This window comes from Malurus melanocephalus, unplaced genomic scaffold (genome assembly GCF_030028575.1).
Source record: "Malurus melanocephalus ecotype Western Australia unplaced genomic scaffold, MMel_1.1 scaffold_53, whole genome shotgun sequence".
Taxonomy (NCBI): domain Eukaryota; kingdom Metazoa; phylum Chordata; class Aves; order Passeriformes; family Maluridae; genus Malurus; species Malurus melanocephalus.
The window spans coordinates 1951018-1965838 of record NW_026623285.1 but is presented as its reverse complement, the minus strand read 5'-3'; the positions used below and the strand labels follow the sequence as shown (position 1 = coordinate 1965838).

General features: G+C 34.5%; 1 protein-coding gene across 3 annotated transcripts in view; it reads right to left on the bottom strand.

The window, feature by feature from the left end:
- The window catches only part of TAX1BP1 (Tax1 binding protein 1), a 55098-nt gene that overhangs the window by 30593 nt on the left and 9684 nt on the right, over positions 1–14821 (bottom strand). For all 3 annotated transcript variants that reach the window (XM_057365510.1, XM_057365512.1, XM_057365511.1), the window contains exons 3-5: positions 8064–8166; positions 4744–4931; positions 3122–3280 (exon numbers count right to left, since the gene is read on the bottom strand). In XM_057365510.1, coding sequence (XP_057221493.1) covers positions 3122–3280; positions 4744–4931; positions 8064–8166 — 450 coding nt within the window. The remainder of the gene's footprint in view (positions 1–3121; positions 3281–4743; positions 4932–8063; positions 8167–14821) is intronic.

Sequence of the window (14821 nt, the reverse complement as noted above, 5' to 3'; positions counted from 1 at the left end):
GCTCAGACAGCCACATTATTTTCTCTGAAGAAACTAAGTAAGATTTTTAGAAATTAGGCAGAWTGGCAAGAATTATGCATACAGGGGRTCATAAYTCCAGGGCTCCCTTATTACAATATAAAGGTAATAAGCAAATATAAGTTGCCAATACATTGGCAGCATAGAGAGCTCTGCACTCAATTAGAATCAAACACTTGTGTCTGTACAGATACTTCCACTTCCTTGGCACATGCCATTACTGCTTTTTAAAYACAGTGCTACTGTGGGGTTTTTGAGAGCTCTTTGAACAAGCAGAAAAATACCTGTGCATTTCTTGATGGAAGWACATGCAAAAATAAACAAAAAAAAGTATGCTGTTAAGAGATTGCACATGAGTTCAATGTAACTTAGCTTTACTTTTAATGGAAATAGATATCTATCAATTATAGCTACCTTAAACCACAAAGGCAATGACATCTAGAATATGAAATAATTATATTTTCTCATATGAATTGTTCATTAGTCCAATATGCTCTAAAGTATATTGGAAGATTTTTTTTTAAATAGAATTCAAAATAGTTTAACCTTAAGTTAAAGGTTTTTAAAAATACAAATTTTAAATTAATCTATTCCGCTTTTAATCTATTTATGTATTAAGAATCTGTAGAGGATAACTAAAAATTCACATGCATATGAAAAAAGAGGACTACAARTAAAAAAAGAAAAKAAAAAGYCCCCATAATATTTCGTTAAAACAACCACTCAAAGGTAAAAAACCCATAAGACAAGCCAAAACAACCTGGGTCACACTAAGCACCTGTGAAGATTCTGCTGTTACAGAAAATACAAATACATTCTGATTACTTATCACTTCCAAGATTATCCCCTGTAGTCTTATATAAAAATAGCCACATTAWTGCATTGCTTAGGTTTATTGCCAATAACAACTACTGACAACACACAAATCACACTAGATTATCCTGGGGGTGTGCTCAGGAGACGTTTAGTAAGATTTGTGTTGGTGGTCAGCTGGGGAGGGGGTGTTTTGAGGGGTTGTTTTGTTTAGATTTTGGGTATGGTTGTTGCTTTATTTTTTAAACAAACCACAAGGAACACAAAACAYAGTTAGTGAAATCCAACTGAATGCTGCGTCACTGCTGCTCAGAAATCTTTAAATCAATCCATTAATGTCCTGTAAGCATTCCCAGCAAACATAAGTTACATAATCCTGCAACCCACTGCTGTATTTGATATACTGGAGTGGGGAGGCAGGGAGAGCAGGTCTTCTTTAAGACTGGAGAGCCAYATACAAAGCATTGCTTATTAAATTTCCAATTAAAAAGCTAACTTACTGCACCTGATTTAGCAAAGGTAGCAGATGTTCCCTTAATTTTCAGGAATAACACCCAATTTATATTCTGTTTATATACATAAACAAATGAATACTTTTTCAACTCAGCAGGTATGTTTCTTTTTTTAAAAAAGTGAAAAAYGGAGAACAGGACATAAAAGATGTAAAATAAGACAGAATCAGAGTCTTAGAGACAAAAAATAATTGCATAAATTAGAAAATTTCCATAGTATTCTAGCCAGGTGAGGAGCTGCACCAGCCTCAGATCAGACACCTATTTGTAGCTAAATACAAGTAAGAAGTTTGTCATACTCCATTATCTTTTCAGGAAAATACAAGGCCAAAGGTGAACAACAATAACAGAGGGAAACAAAAAAACAAAAAAAACAAAAAGAGAAAAAAACCCACAAAATAAACCCAAACATTCTTGCAACTAAATCCTATTTGCTAAATTCTGGTATCTTAGAGGCACAACTATTTTGGATTAGAGAAGGAAAATGGGAGAAAGTATTGATGCATTTTTGTTTTATACCATCTGTATCCTTGCTCAACAGCACTCAAAATCCCATTTCACAAATTGTTCTAAAATGGAATAGCAAAACTAACATGCGTTGGAACTGACAGTTTGCTTTCAAACATTTTTTAAAATAAGAGCCTCAAGTGACAATGAAAAGTATCTATGTAGCTGAATCAGATTTATCCACCAAACCTATGATCTGCAGATCCATGAAAYAGAATTTATATTCTTCTCTCATCAAAAGCTAGTTCTCCCAGGCACACAAAATTAAAATTATTCTTTAATAGGAAAAACTTTTTTTCTGCGCAAGACCTTATCCTTTCTTTTTTCCTTAGCCAACACTCTAGTATCATTCACTCACTGTTCAAAAGTATACTACAAAGCACTAATATTTTCAAGTTCCCTCAACAAATTCCTGTTAAAGGTGTATGACACAGGACTGTTGACACATACAWACTATTAGCTAGAAATAGTCTATTAACTGCTGTCCACAGCTAAATTATATAGGTTTCATTACTTCAAATTTGTCCATGTCACCACCTCCCTCCCACATGTTTTTAATCTTCTCCTAAAAGTTGGGTTTTTTTAAAAGGCAGCAGCTTAAAWACATGAACTTTTTGGTGCCCTTTTTATAGTATTAGATTTCCTCGTTACCACAGACAGAATTCCAAATTAAGCTGGCTTTGGTTTAGGCTATATTTACATTTTTGCCATTAATTAACACTTTAAACTGACTTTTAGGTTTATGCTTCTTTTCCCTTTGAATACTGAAACCTTCTAAGAGAAGTTGGTCACTAGTTACTTTTCACTCTTTATATACCTTGGCAGAAGCATTCTCTGTTAAGTCTTGATCTTTGCTATTCATACCAAAAATTTTTACCATTTTCAATAGCCTGTGTTCTAYGCAGTTATTCCCTAAWGAGAGCTTATTTTGAAAARCCTTCCTCCATTTTAAATTAATGTAAGCAAACTTTAAACTATCAACTACTTTTCACTATGAAACCCAGTTCAAGCTCAGTTAAATGTCAAACATCTGGTAACAGTTGYCATCGATTATCTAACCAAGCCTGGTACCAAAAGCCTGAAATATTTTAGCCATTTTACGACATAAAAGGAATAGTGGCAGGAGGTTAATAGGAACTGACCTATTCTAGTGTAAATGTCTATCTAAATGCTAGGGGTTTTGAGAGCTGATTTTCACAAAGTTTGACTGGTTCTTGAAAAAGCAGTATTACAGACATTATGAGTCAGCTTTAATCAGTTAAACAACTAACCTTTTGCTCTGTTTGCAGTAGTTCACATCTCTGCTTTTCATGGTTAAGCTCTTTCTCCAGTTGTTCAACTTGTTCTCTGAGTTGCGTCGTTTCCTTTTCCAGAACAGAAGTTACCTTTAATAGCTCTTCTTTTTCTTTTATTATTTTTTCAATTTTAAACTGTTAAAGAAAAAAAAGGGGGGGTTTGGTAATTTTTCTCCCCTTCATGCTAGTCAAACAAGTGGATAACAAATTACTCCCATATTTGAGCAGAAGCACAAATTGTGTGCTCCCTGGTTACATTATTAGTTTTCCCCTCTTCCCAAATTTCTGAAGTTTAACTGCTTTAACTGCATGGTACCAAACTACCATTAGATAGCATATTTCGCGATGTCCTGATTTTCCTTGATCCTCAAGTTTTCCCTCCTTAAATRAAGTGCCTTTACTGTTTCCAAAAGACAGCAACTGTAGAAAAGCTAATTCTGACGATGGCAGCTTGGAGAAAAAAAGACAGCTGAGTGAAGAGACACACACTCTCCCCAAAGCAGTATTTGAGGAAATTCCTAGAGAAAAATGAACACACTAACAGCCCCAACATCTGAAAAGTAAGCCCTGAAACATGAACTGTGCCCCCTTTATTTATGTGGGGCTTATAAATTAGACAGGAGCAAAAKATTTAGTAGGGCCTGTAGCAATAGAACAAGGYRTAARGGTTTTAAACTAAAACAGGATAAATTCAGATTAGACATAAGAAGAAATTCTGTATGATGAGCGTGGTGAAACACATGAAAGGGCTGCCCAGAGAGGTGACAGATGCACTTGGAAATGCTGAAGGTCAGGCTGGACGGGGCTGTAAGCATCCTGATGGAGTTGAAGATGTCCCYGTCAGTGCAGAGGGTTGGAGTAGAGGACATTTTAAGATTCCTTTCCAACCCAAACTGCTCTACAGTTCTACAAACCAAGATAATAAAAAATATTTGAGAACTGCTTTCATTTCAGTATTATGAGTACATATCTGAAAAGCAAAAATACCCCAAATATATCTCTGTACTAAGTGCCTTATCCCTAAATTTTGAAAATCATAAACAAATACATGCACTTATGCACCTAGATGCAACTGACAACAGGATAAAATGTCTGATGGCAAGGTWAAAGAACTGTACTGAGCAATTTTCCAAGACGTAACTCCAACAAAAGCTGGAGTTTCTTTTTTGTTGTTTGGGTTTAAGTAGTGTTCAGCCTACAAACAGCAACAAATAAATGTAAACACCTTCACTCTGGATATAAGCACACCAAGTTTGCTCTCTAGCAAAGAATATAACACATAGAAAACTGATTTAAATAAAACAAGAGCTACTCTAATATACTTAGGCACCTGCAATTATTCAGCTTAGTCTCTAGTGCTCTTAATTTGGGCACAAATAAAAGTATACTGGTTTCATGATTCTTTTTCCTTACAAGAAGCACCATTTCACACCCACCATAACCTCCATTTAGCTGGTGTCTACAGATGTGAGAAAACAGCAATATCTATCTTACGTTTCCCAATCCACGCTTAGTGATACACGTTTTTAAATCTTGATTTGTGATTGTATCTATAYAGTATTAAAAGTAATAGCATTTTAAGAATTTTTGTATCAAACCTCAAGAAGTCCAGCTTTTGTGGTCACCACTAACATATCAGAGTTTCCTTCATCTTCCATAGTGAGCAATTCTTCAACAGGAGAAGAGGTACGAAACTGGAAAGGTGTGCTTGCTCCACGAATCTCTCCTTTGTAAGTCACGTAACAGAACTGATAAAATTCTCCATCATCATTTGGTAGGTAATACCCTATCAAAATAAATTCATATTTGAAGATACATTCTACACAAACTTAAAAGTCTCCATCTGTAAACAGATTACATCATCATGTYTGACTTAGAGATTTCATGCTCATTGCTTCAGTAAGGCACAAATATCACCAAAACAGTAGAAAGAAAAAGTCATCCTATTTAGTAACATTCACCCCCCAGCAATTTCTACCAGAATTTAAGACAAGACAAAACAGTGTTAGGCAATAAGTGCTGTATGTACTTATCMCATTGTATACATTAGGTAATAGCTGCTGTTTATACATTTATGAAACAGAATCATTAGCAATCAGATGCCAYGAAGTTGCATCACGACCACATTATCGTGTGACTGCTCTACAGTCACAGAACAGAGAATAAGTGATTTTTTTGGCCTTGTAATACCTACACAACCAAATACAACAAAGACACAACAAAATGCAATGACAAGACATCTGCAACTTTACCAGGYTCCATTTGTACACAGGGTTTTTTGTTGTTGTTGTCATTGKTTTKGGGGSSMRRRGGGSYTKKKGGRMMAAWSCCATTTATTTTTGCTGGTTTTAAATRCCRAAGCATGGAAACACTCTGAATGGAYRACATTAGSTAAAAGGGGAGAACCTGGAGTTTAACAAAGAGCCTGTGTTTTAAAATTGAAAACGATTCTTCTGGAYTTTACAAGGTAAGAATAAATCCTCTTTCTTGAAGCTATGTAATACTGCATGGTGCAAGCAAATCTTTTGAGAAGAATTTGTGTAACTATCCAACTGAACTATTGCCCACTAAACCTTCAAGGCTCTTGCATGACCCAGGTTCAACCACAGTAATATTTATGAATGTTAAACAATCATCTCCATAATTACTGAGATTTTCACCTTCATTACTAAATTCATGACCCATGCCTTACTCAGCTCAATGGTAAGACTATCGGCCAGTTTTATCCAGAATACTRATTTTCTGATGCTGTAGTCAGCCTGAGGATGATACTGACATAAATCCTCACCCAATATTCAGTCCAGCAGGTGATGTCACCCATTTCAGTTCTTATTTCACCACATTTCAMTCTTCTCCCTTTCTAACTTTATCATTAACTAATCACCAACTTTTAKTCCAGATTCCTAGAAGTCTTTTCCCAGTAGTCTTAGCTCTTTTCCCAGAAATGGTACAACATTACACTCGTTGTATAAACAGCGCTTGTATTGAGAACTTCACGTTTCCATTAGTCTTATACTTTATTAGCTGTCACTCAGGGAACAGTATCTTAATCTCAGGATTCGTGCTTTTGGGCCTGACTACACTTTCCTATATAGCATGGGAGTTCAGTTTACCTGTTTCAGTGCTTGAATAAGATGAAACTACACAGAAATAAAAGCAGAACAATCTACACTGCTGTTTCAGCACATTTAAATATTGGTTCAGACAATATGATTTTAAAACTACTGAAAGTCTTTTTTCTTGCATCCAACATGTATTGGAGGAACAGATTTCTGATTATTTTTTTCCAGCACACCTACTTGATCATTAAAAAAAAATAAACATTTAAAGCATGCTGCACAACATTTACTATTTAACTCAGATAACTAAGCTCCTGTAAGATCTACTGATCTCATCTAAGAAGCATTAAAATATCTTGCCAAACACAACTGGGAGACTGTTTGAATGGAGATTCAATCTGGCAGCTCTATAAAAGTGGAGATCTGTCAGGATGGAATGTAACAGATGGGACACAGTTACTCAGTCTCTTCATGTGTGGTAAAATTTCTGTGCATAAAAGACTGATGGCATGAAGAGTCCTRCTCTTCTAGATCACTTTTCCAACCCAATTTCATTCATTCAGTGAACTTTGGTAACTGTAAAAGAAACTAATTACTTCCTTCCAGTTTCTATGGAGCACACACATTTTTAAATCAATATCAAGGTTATAAAACGGTTATCAGGCTATCAGACCACGTGGATATGATCCTCATCAAAAGTACCAGAATAAAAAAAAAGACCTGGCAAAAGAGAAAGAACTGAATTCGTCCAAGTTATTGCCATTTGCAGCTTTAATAAGACAGTAAGCTTATACAGTCATCATTTCAGGACTTCCATTTTTTTTTTTTATTATGTTTTAATCAATAAACACACACACACAAACAAAGGCTAAGGCCAAGTCTGGGAAGTAAAAACGAAGATAAGATGGTACATAAAATTATATTTGTAAGCAGAAAAGCATTAATTTAGTGGAGGTGCTCTTTTCACATGAAATTTTGTATGCATGTAGATTTCTGACATTTGTCATGTCCTCTGGCAACAAGTTCTGCATGTTGACTGTTTTGAACTTGTCACTTGGTAGCTTACATGAATGGTTCCTATTTATTTATTTATACAGAATGGTTAATCCACTTATGCCATGGCTAGCTGATTTTAGAGACACCGATGACTTCACATTATTTCCCTTTCTAAGCTGAAAAACCCAGCAGAAGGAAGTTTGGAAGGTCACTTACTCTGGTTTTCCACTCCAGAGACTGTTGTCAGCACCTCTCTGAGTGCTAAGCCATCTTCTGTGGCTGTGTCTAAACAACTGTATGAAATTCTCTGCCTTCCAAACTATGGACCTGTACAGTGGTGTAACATTTGCTGGTTTGTTCTTTATTCCTTTCCTAAAAGCTTCAGACATTTGCATCAATTCCTTGCAACAAAGGTCCCATGAAACTCTATGACTACTCTGAACCTTCATGCAACCATCAACTACTTATTCTTTGACAAGAATCACTTCACACTGATACAGCTATAGTTCAGAGACTAAAAAGACACAATGCACTAAGAGATACCAAAATTAAAAAAGCCTAATGATGATTAAAAAAAGTCACTTTCTGTATTTTATTAGTTTCCAGCTGAGTTTCTCTATCAGTCATGAATATTTATCATTACTAAGTAAAAAACATACTACATCACATAGTTTATCTTACCATTTCCTTGATATCTAAAATAAGACTAAACTTYCCACAGTGAAATGTTGAACATTCTCCTCCAATTTATTTTTTTTAAACTCTAGAACTGTTACACAATGCTCAGCACTTAAATGGAGAGATAAGTCTTTAAAAAGTAGGGTAGGTTGGAAAATACTGATAGATAACTGCCTTAAACTCACCTTGAAAAGTCAGCACACAGTTAACAGTTGATCCTTCTACATAATTTTCTGGCATAGGTGACCAAAGAAATGTGTAATAATCTCTTGCAGTACTCCAACCAACCTAAAATTAAATAAACAACAAAAAAAGAAAAAAAAAAATAGAAAACATTAAACAGAAGAATTTSTTATGCACAGTTATGATGGTCTGGTCTTTACAACGTACTGTAATATGCATATTTCTGCTTCAAAATGAAATAAAAAGATACTTAACAATGTTTACAAATCAGGAATATTTTAACAAGCATGTCAAAGATTTAGCATTAATTTTATTAAGCTTGTTACCTAAGGCAATAAATGGGTYTCAGGCAATAAAAGGGTCTATATAATGTAAAACACCAGACAGTTTTCACTAGATGTTAAACTACTATTTGGTACTTTTTTTCCATAAAGATACACATTTTTGTATTAAAAATATTAAAATATTAATTCTTGATTTTATAATAAGATTKTCTTATCATAGGTTCTGCCAATGCTGACTCTTTTGTGTCCACAGTCCAACTGATTCATCAGAAAACAAAAAGGAGCRGAAAAAAAGCCTTCTATGCTACTGAAAAGATCACAATTGACACTAGAATTTTTTTGACAACTTTGGCAATGTCAAAGACCAGCATTTCAYTGGAATTCTAATTCTCTCACACATACACACTATGTCTTCAAAGATAAAAAGCASATCTGCACGAAAACCTAAGTCACTAAGTCAGCACGGTCTTCCTGCTACCTTCAATAAACATTTGCTTTCAGAGTTTTCCTAAGTGTGCAGTTCTGTACAGTGGTGAATCACTGGCACAGGTTGCTCAGAGAGGCTGTGGATGCCCAATCTCTGGAAGTGTTCAAGGTCAGGTTGGATRAAGCTTTCAGCAACCAGGTCTAGTGAGARGGGTCCCTGCCCTCAGTAAGAGGGCTGAAACCACACGTTCTGTATCATCCCTTCCAACCCAGGCCATTCTAYGATCCTGTGATTTTATCCTCTGAAGATGTATATTACAACAGGCTTGAAATACATGCAACTAAACCACAAAGCCAAAGCAACTACTGTAAAGCAACGGATATCAACAATAGCATAATGGTAAAGCAAAAATATATTTGATTGCACTGATGAAAAATAAAATACCAAAAACCTGGGCAAAAGCTAGGTATCAGTATAGTTTATCAGTAACTGAGTATATTGTCATGGAAGAATTAAGATATGGAAAAGGAGTAAATTGGTTCCCAATTTTAATCAGGTAAGACTGTTTTAAGAGGAAGAAGAAAAACAAATACCCATACACAAAAACCACACAACAACCAAAAAAATATTTTAAGTTAACAATAATGATTTTCACTACTTCAATAGACMACACTTCCAAACTCCAAGTTTAGAAGTCCTCCTATATAAAGAATACATTGCAGTAGTGTATTTTAAAGGCATTAATAGCTGGGTGTTTCAAGAAATTTTCAATTTAAAAGGGGAAAAAAAGGGAAAACATGTTTAGAGAGGCAAAGGCAAAGAGAACATCAGAASTGAAAGTAATTCAATAGCAAAACAGCAATTATATATGTATATAGGCATAAATTTAATGTATGCAAATTAATAAAGAGCATTAATTTTTTAAAAAATTGAATAGATTATTCCAAAGATGTCCATTCATTCCTTCATTTTCTATTTAGAAATATGGAAAAAACTACTGTCAAACATAATAGAGTCTTTTTTATATTCTTTTTTATATTCTTTATATTTCTGTTCTACAACAATGGAACCAGACAAAATTCTCATTTTCAGTTACTTGTGTAAGGCAACATTCATTAAAGAGAAGCAGTGCAGATGCTTAACACATCCACTAGAATGGAATCACCTACTACATCTTAGGCCTATTCTTAGCAAAGAAGATTTCTACAATATCTCCTATCAAGCAGCTTTCAAAGATGTCAATGACATGAGATTTCCTGGGGTTGCTATTCCCACACTGTTAAACATCTCAAAAACAACAAGGAAAACTCTTCCAGTAACTTGAAGGGGGTAAAAGAATTTTTTTCTMAATAAAAGTTCACAGGAAAAACATTTTGCAAATTTTCACATTAGTCATGTCTTCAACTCAGATTTTACTATCGTTTTTTTTCTGAACTTGCTTTTACTTCAGAGAAGAAAAGCTTATATCATTACTTGGTGTCGCAAAGCACACAGCTTTCTAAATGTACTCCTCAGTAAGTGAAAAGTCAACATCATCTTTTTCGTTTCAGAAAAGAAACTAAATTACCACGTCCAGAAYAAATACTGTAACGAACTGAAACAATCTTTTCATTTTACTCTAGTTTTCATTTCTGTTAAATGAAACACACTCACTGCTTCTGATGCTATTTTCCTGACTAAAATAACATTGATCCTTCTGATAATTAAACTGGAAAACGTAGAGAAGAAACAAAATTCAGAGAACATAAACACAAAAACAGTCTCTACAGAAGATCAAATCAATTTCTGATGCAATTTATTCCTGGAATTCTATTTTTTTATTTTTCTTAGTTATCACATGTTGATTTGTAAATTCAGTGATTTATCCCGAAACCAAAAGTTAGTTTTATCAATACTCTGTCTGTGGCAGTAATGGACAAAAGGATTTTTTCTGAGGTCATTTAAAACTTTACCCAYACTGATACAAACAAAAAGAGTATTTATGTAGAAAATAAATAACTCTCCTGGTCTGTTTCTCAGCAGGTGTTGGATTTTTAAGTATAACTCTACTCTGTGGACTACTGGTAAAGTGAAAACTGTGACACATCAAGGGCTAGCAGGCAATACTCTGGGAAGTTTACACAAGAATKTTCTTTAGCAATTCCCCATATTTCCTGTCATCCATCATGTTTCCCCTGGTGAGGCTCCCCGTCTCACATTCTTATGATCATGACAAGTCCTTTATTTCTTAATGGGCACACGCAAGTTATCAGCAGGTGTGGATTGCCCAACAGCTCTTGTCACTTCACAGAATTTCAGAAAATGCGGGTTTTCCCTGCTACAGCTTGCACATGTCAAAATGTGACAATGCAGAGAAGGATGTATGAATGAATCTCACCTTCCTCACAGCTGAATACATTTTAAAAGGGGAAGGTSAATATTCTGCAGCAAAGCAAGTYAACCTRGTWACATTTTTCTACATCCTTCCTACAYAYCAATAAATACCATTAAGTTCCACAGGGTTATTTCTTAGATGGCAGAAACAAAGAGCAAGACACCTAATTATATGCTGAGAATAAAATAAAAACAAATTTAAGTAACCCATGTTTTAGGTATAGGATGTAGATCTTAAAAAAAAAACCAAAAAACAAAACAAAAAAAAACCCCAACTTTTTTATCAACAGCTTTTAATAAACTTTTACTTTAGTACTTTTTATCTTTTGTCAATATTCTCTTTAACGAGCCTAGTATGAAGAACAGTGGCTCCAAATGACAAAATAGTCTATATATACTATACACATATACATAGTCATAAGCTTCTCTACAGCAACAGTTTATTCTATCACAGATATAATACTATAGCACACCCTGGAAGGCTCAGCAATGATTTAAATGTGATCTTTGACACAGGTACTTCTTTCAGCTCAGAAATAAAACCAATAGTTGCCTAAAGATAGGGTTAAACTATATGAATAAAATTTAACACTGCTTAAGGGAAAGTAAATAAAAATTGAGATAAACTAAAACAAGTGCCAAAAGCTACACAGAAAATGAACAAAAAGTGAAAAATAWGAAGAGAAGATGGGAATATTCGTCAGCAGCCCCACAGTGAGCTTATATGATAAATAAAACCCTGTAGCTTCGGAAGCAAAACAAACAGCATCTTCAGCAACATCAGGCATATCGGTTTGGAAAAATACTTCCATTTTCATGACAGGAATCAGAGAAGCTAGACTATTTGTCTTACTGGTGATCACACCAACAAARCCTACCACAAATAATATAGACTATCTTCCAGGTTAGTCTCCGAAAGAGGAGAGGAGTCCAGATACTCCACAGAACCCATTCAAATCTGAACATCTCACCTGTACTACACTGACAGGATGAAAATGGCTATTTTAATYGTCAGGCCTATAAGAACAAGAGTTTGACCATTTCAACTGTCAAAACAGCTGATATGACACAACACGGAGCACCTGTTTTCATAAAAACATTACAGAAAACAAAAAAATGCTTGAAAGAAAGATTTGAAAATTTCATTTCTGTATTTGAAATTCAAAACAATGGAAAAAATGCAATTGAGACAAATTATGTTCATTATAAAAATATATTTAAAAKCAAATCTTCAATTATAATGTATCCTTTTTCACTTCCTTCATTTACTAAGCAGGTTCTAAAAATTTATGAAGAAATCTATAAAAATTATGAAAATTTATGAAGCTCCAATCACATTTATTAACATTAATAATTAGAACTTTACAGCTGTCAAAAGATGGTAACAAGGGCAAAGATGTGGAAACCCACACTTCATTTCTGTTGAAGACTCATGTGAAGTAAACAGTTATATTTTGGTATCAAGAATATATTCTCATGTACCAAAATGTGAAACCAAAAGTAAAGTTAACTTCATATATCAGTTTTAAAAAAAAGGAAAGAAAACCAAAAAAAACCAAAAAAAAAACAATACAACCAACAAAAAGTCAACTACAAACATGAAACCAAGTTCCAGTCAAAGTTGATGCATGTTTGTACTTTCTCACTATCAGAAATCTTAAATAAATGAGAAATTTCTATAGGACACACTGAGAAACTCTCTGAGCCAGGAAGAGCAAAACGGGCACAGTTTATTAGTCCAACTTAAAAACCTGGTATGGGCCATGGSAAACATTACAATATCCACATTCAAGAACACAAACATTGCAAATTATAGAACTACAACACAAAACCATCTGAAGTTCAGAGGAGGGAAATGAAGAATGACCTGTCAAACTACACCCAAGATTTGATGTGAAGCCTGARCTCAGGCTCATCATCTGATCAGCACAGCAACTGTCTGTATTGACTGACYGTGCTGATACCATCACTTTTTAAGGAATCCACTGAAAACTCCAAAAACATTTTGTTCAGAGTTCAAAACTCTAAAAATAGAAACATTCTTAYTTCTCAGTCAAAAGAGCACATATGACTTAGATGATGCAACTTCCCTAAACCAATAGAAAGAAAAAAATCCATTTTATAACTGATTTAGACATAAAGTATCTGCTAACCTGGTATTTGACAAATTCTTCAATATTCTCTACATTTAATTCTCTCAAATTCCACTCTGAAATACATTTTTTAATTAGATAGCTGTGCACAAATGCAAATATTCTTTCTTTTCTTCCTGAAGTTAACCAAGAGATTAACAATCCAGAAACCAAATCCTATTATCACCTTCTCAACCCATGTTTTTAAATCAAAACATGACTGTGCATCATTTATCCCACAAAAAATGCCATATCCAGATTAGGTTATTAGGTACAATGTATAGCTGAAACCCCACTTTATTTAATTTTTCCCTCCATAAAATGGAAAGCTTAAATATGCCATTACAGAGTAATCCAGTCATGATATTCCTATTTCCYACTTTTGAGCAAAAAGGCTTACTTCAATTTAGGACATCATAAACACTTTYCAGTCATATAAACCAACTTAGTTGCTTCAGTTGTGGAAATGCTGAAGTATGGCAAAGGTTGAGAGTTCTTCACCAAGTACTTTGCAATTTGCTGGGCAAGTAGGGACAACTCAGCTGTCCCAATAATGCTCACACTAGACAGGTTTTCCTTCTACTAACAAATAGGCATGTAGACATCATGAAAGCTTTTTCKTCTTCTATGCTGTCCCACAGATATAAACCCCTTCCTCATTGCAATGTTACACAGTGGTATTAGCTCTCCCATATCTAGATTTCACCCATAGTCCATTTCAACAAAACAGCCTAAAGAAAATATGCCAAGTAGAAAAACAAATGGGCGGATGAGGGAGGGAGCATAAACAGGGAGTGCCTGCCTGTATGGCAATAAGGAATTATCCAATATCTACCTGAGGAAAAAAAAAAAAAACATTTTATTTCACTGTATCTTCTTCAACTGTCATTTGATTCATCTTACACAAAATGTAAGCTTTTCTAAGATGAAAGCTCTGCCTTACAATGCACAGTTTTTGCAGTGTAAAAATTACTCCCAACTTTTAATTTCTTGAGTTTCAGCTGAACTTGGAAAATACTTTTTTCTCATTTTCCATTTTGTTAAATTTCTTTCCTTTTATAATCCCTTGGTAAAGCCAGTCAATTCAATCTTGAGACAGAGTGCCTTAAAGAAAGACCATCAGCATGGGAAGCTCACTTGGCATTTTGTTCCCTGCCTCAGAAAGCTGTTACACAGCTGARAGAACAGCAGTGTTCACTCTGCTGCATTAACAGTGCCTGAACCATCTACACAACATCAGCAAGCCAAACAAGCAAACCAAGKAAAACACCTGTTTAACTGAACCAACTTGGGCATAATCAATGGGCCTTTACTGCAAGTACCTAATACAACCCAATTAAAAAAAAAAAAATCACACAAAAAACCTTACCACAAAACTTATCAGGTTGAAAAATATGCCTCTTTTCTAATTTAAAAGGTAAATTACATAGCTAAGAAAGCAATTTGGCAAAGCACACTATGTACTACAAGAAGACTATTTGCTACCTCTGAAAGAAGCAAAACTGCAGACAGTAGATAAGGTTCTGAATGTATGTTATACAGTT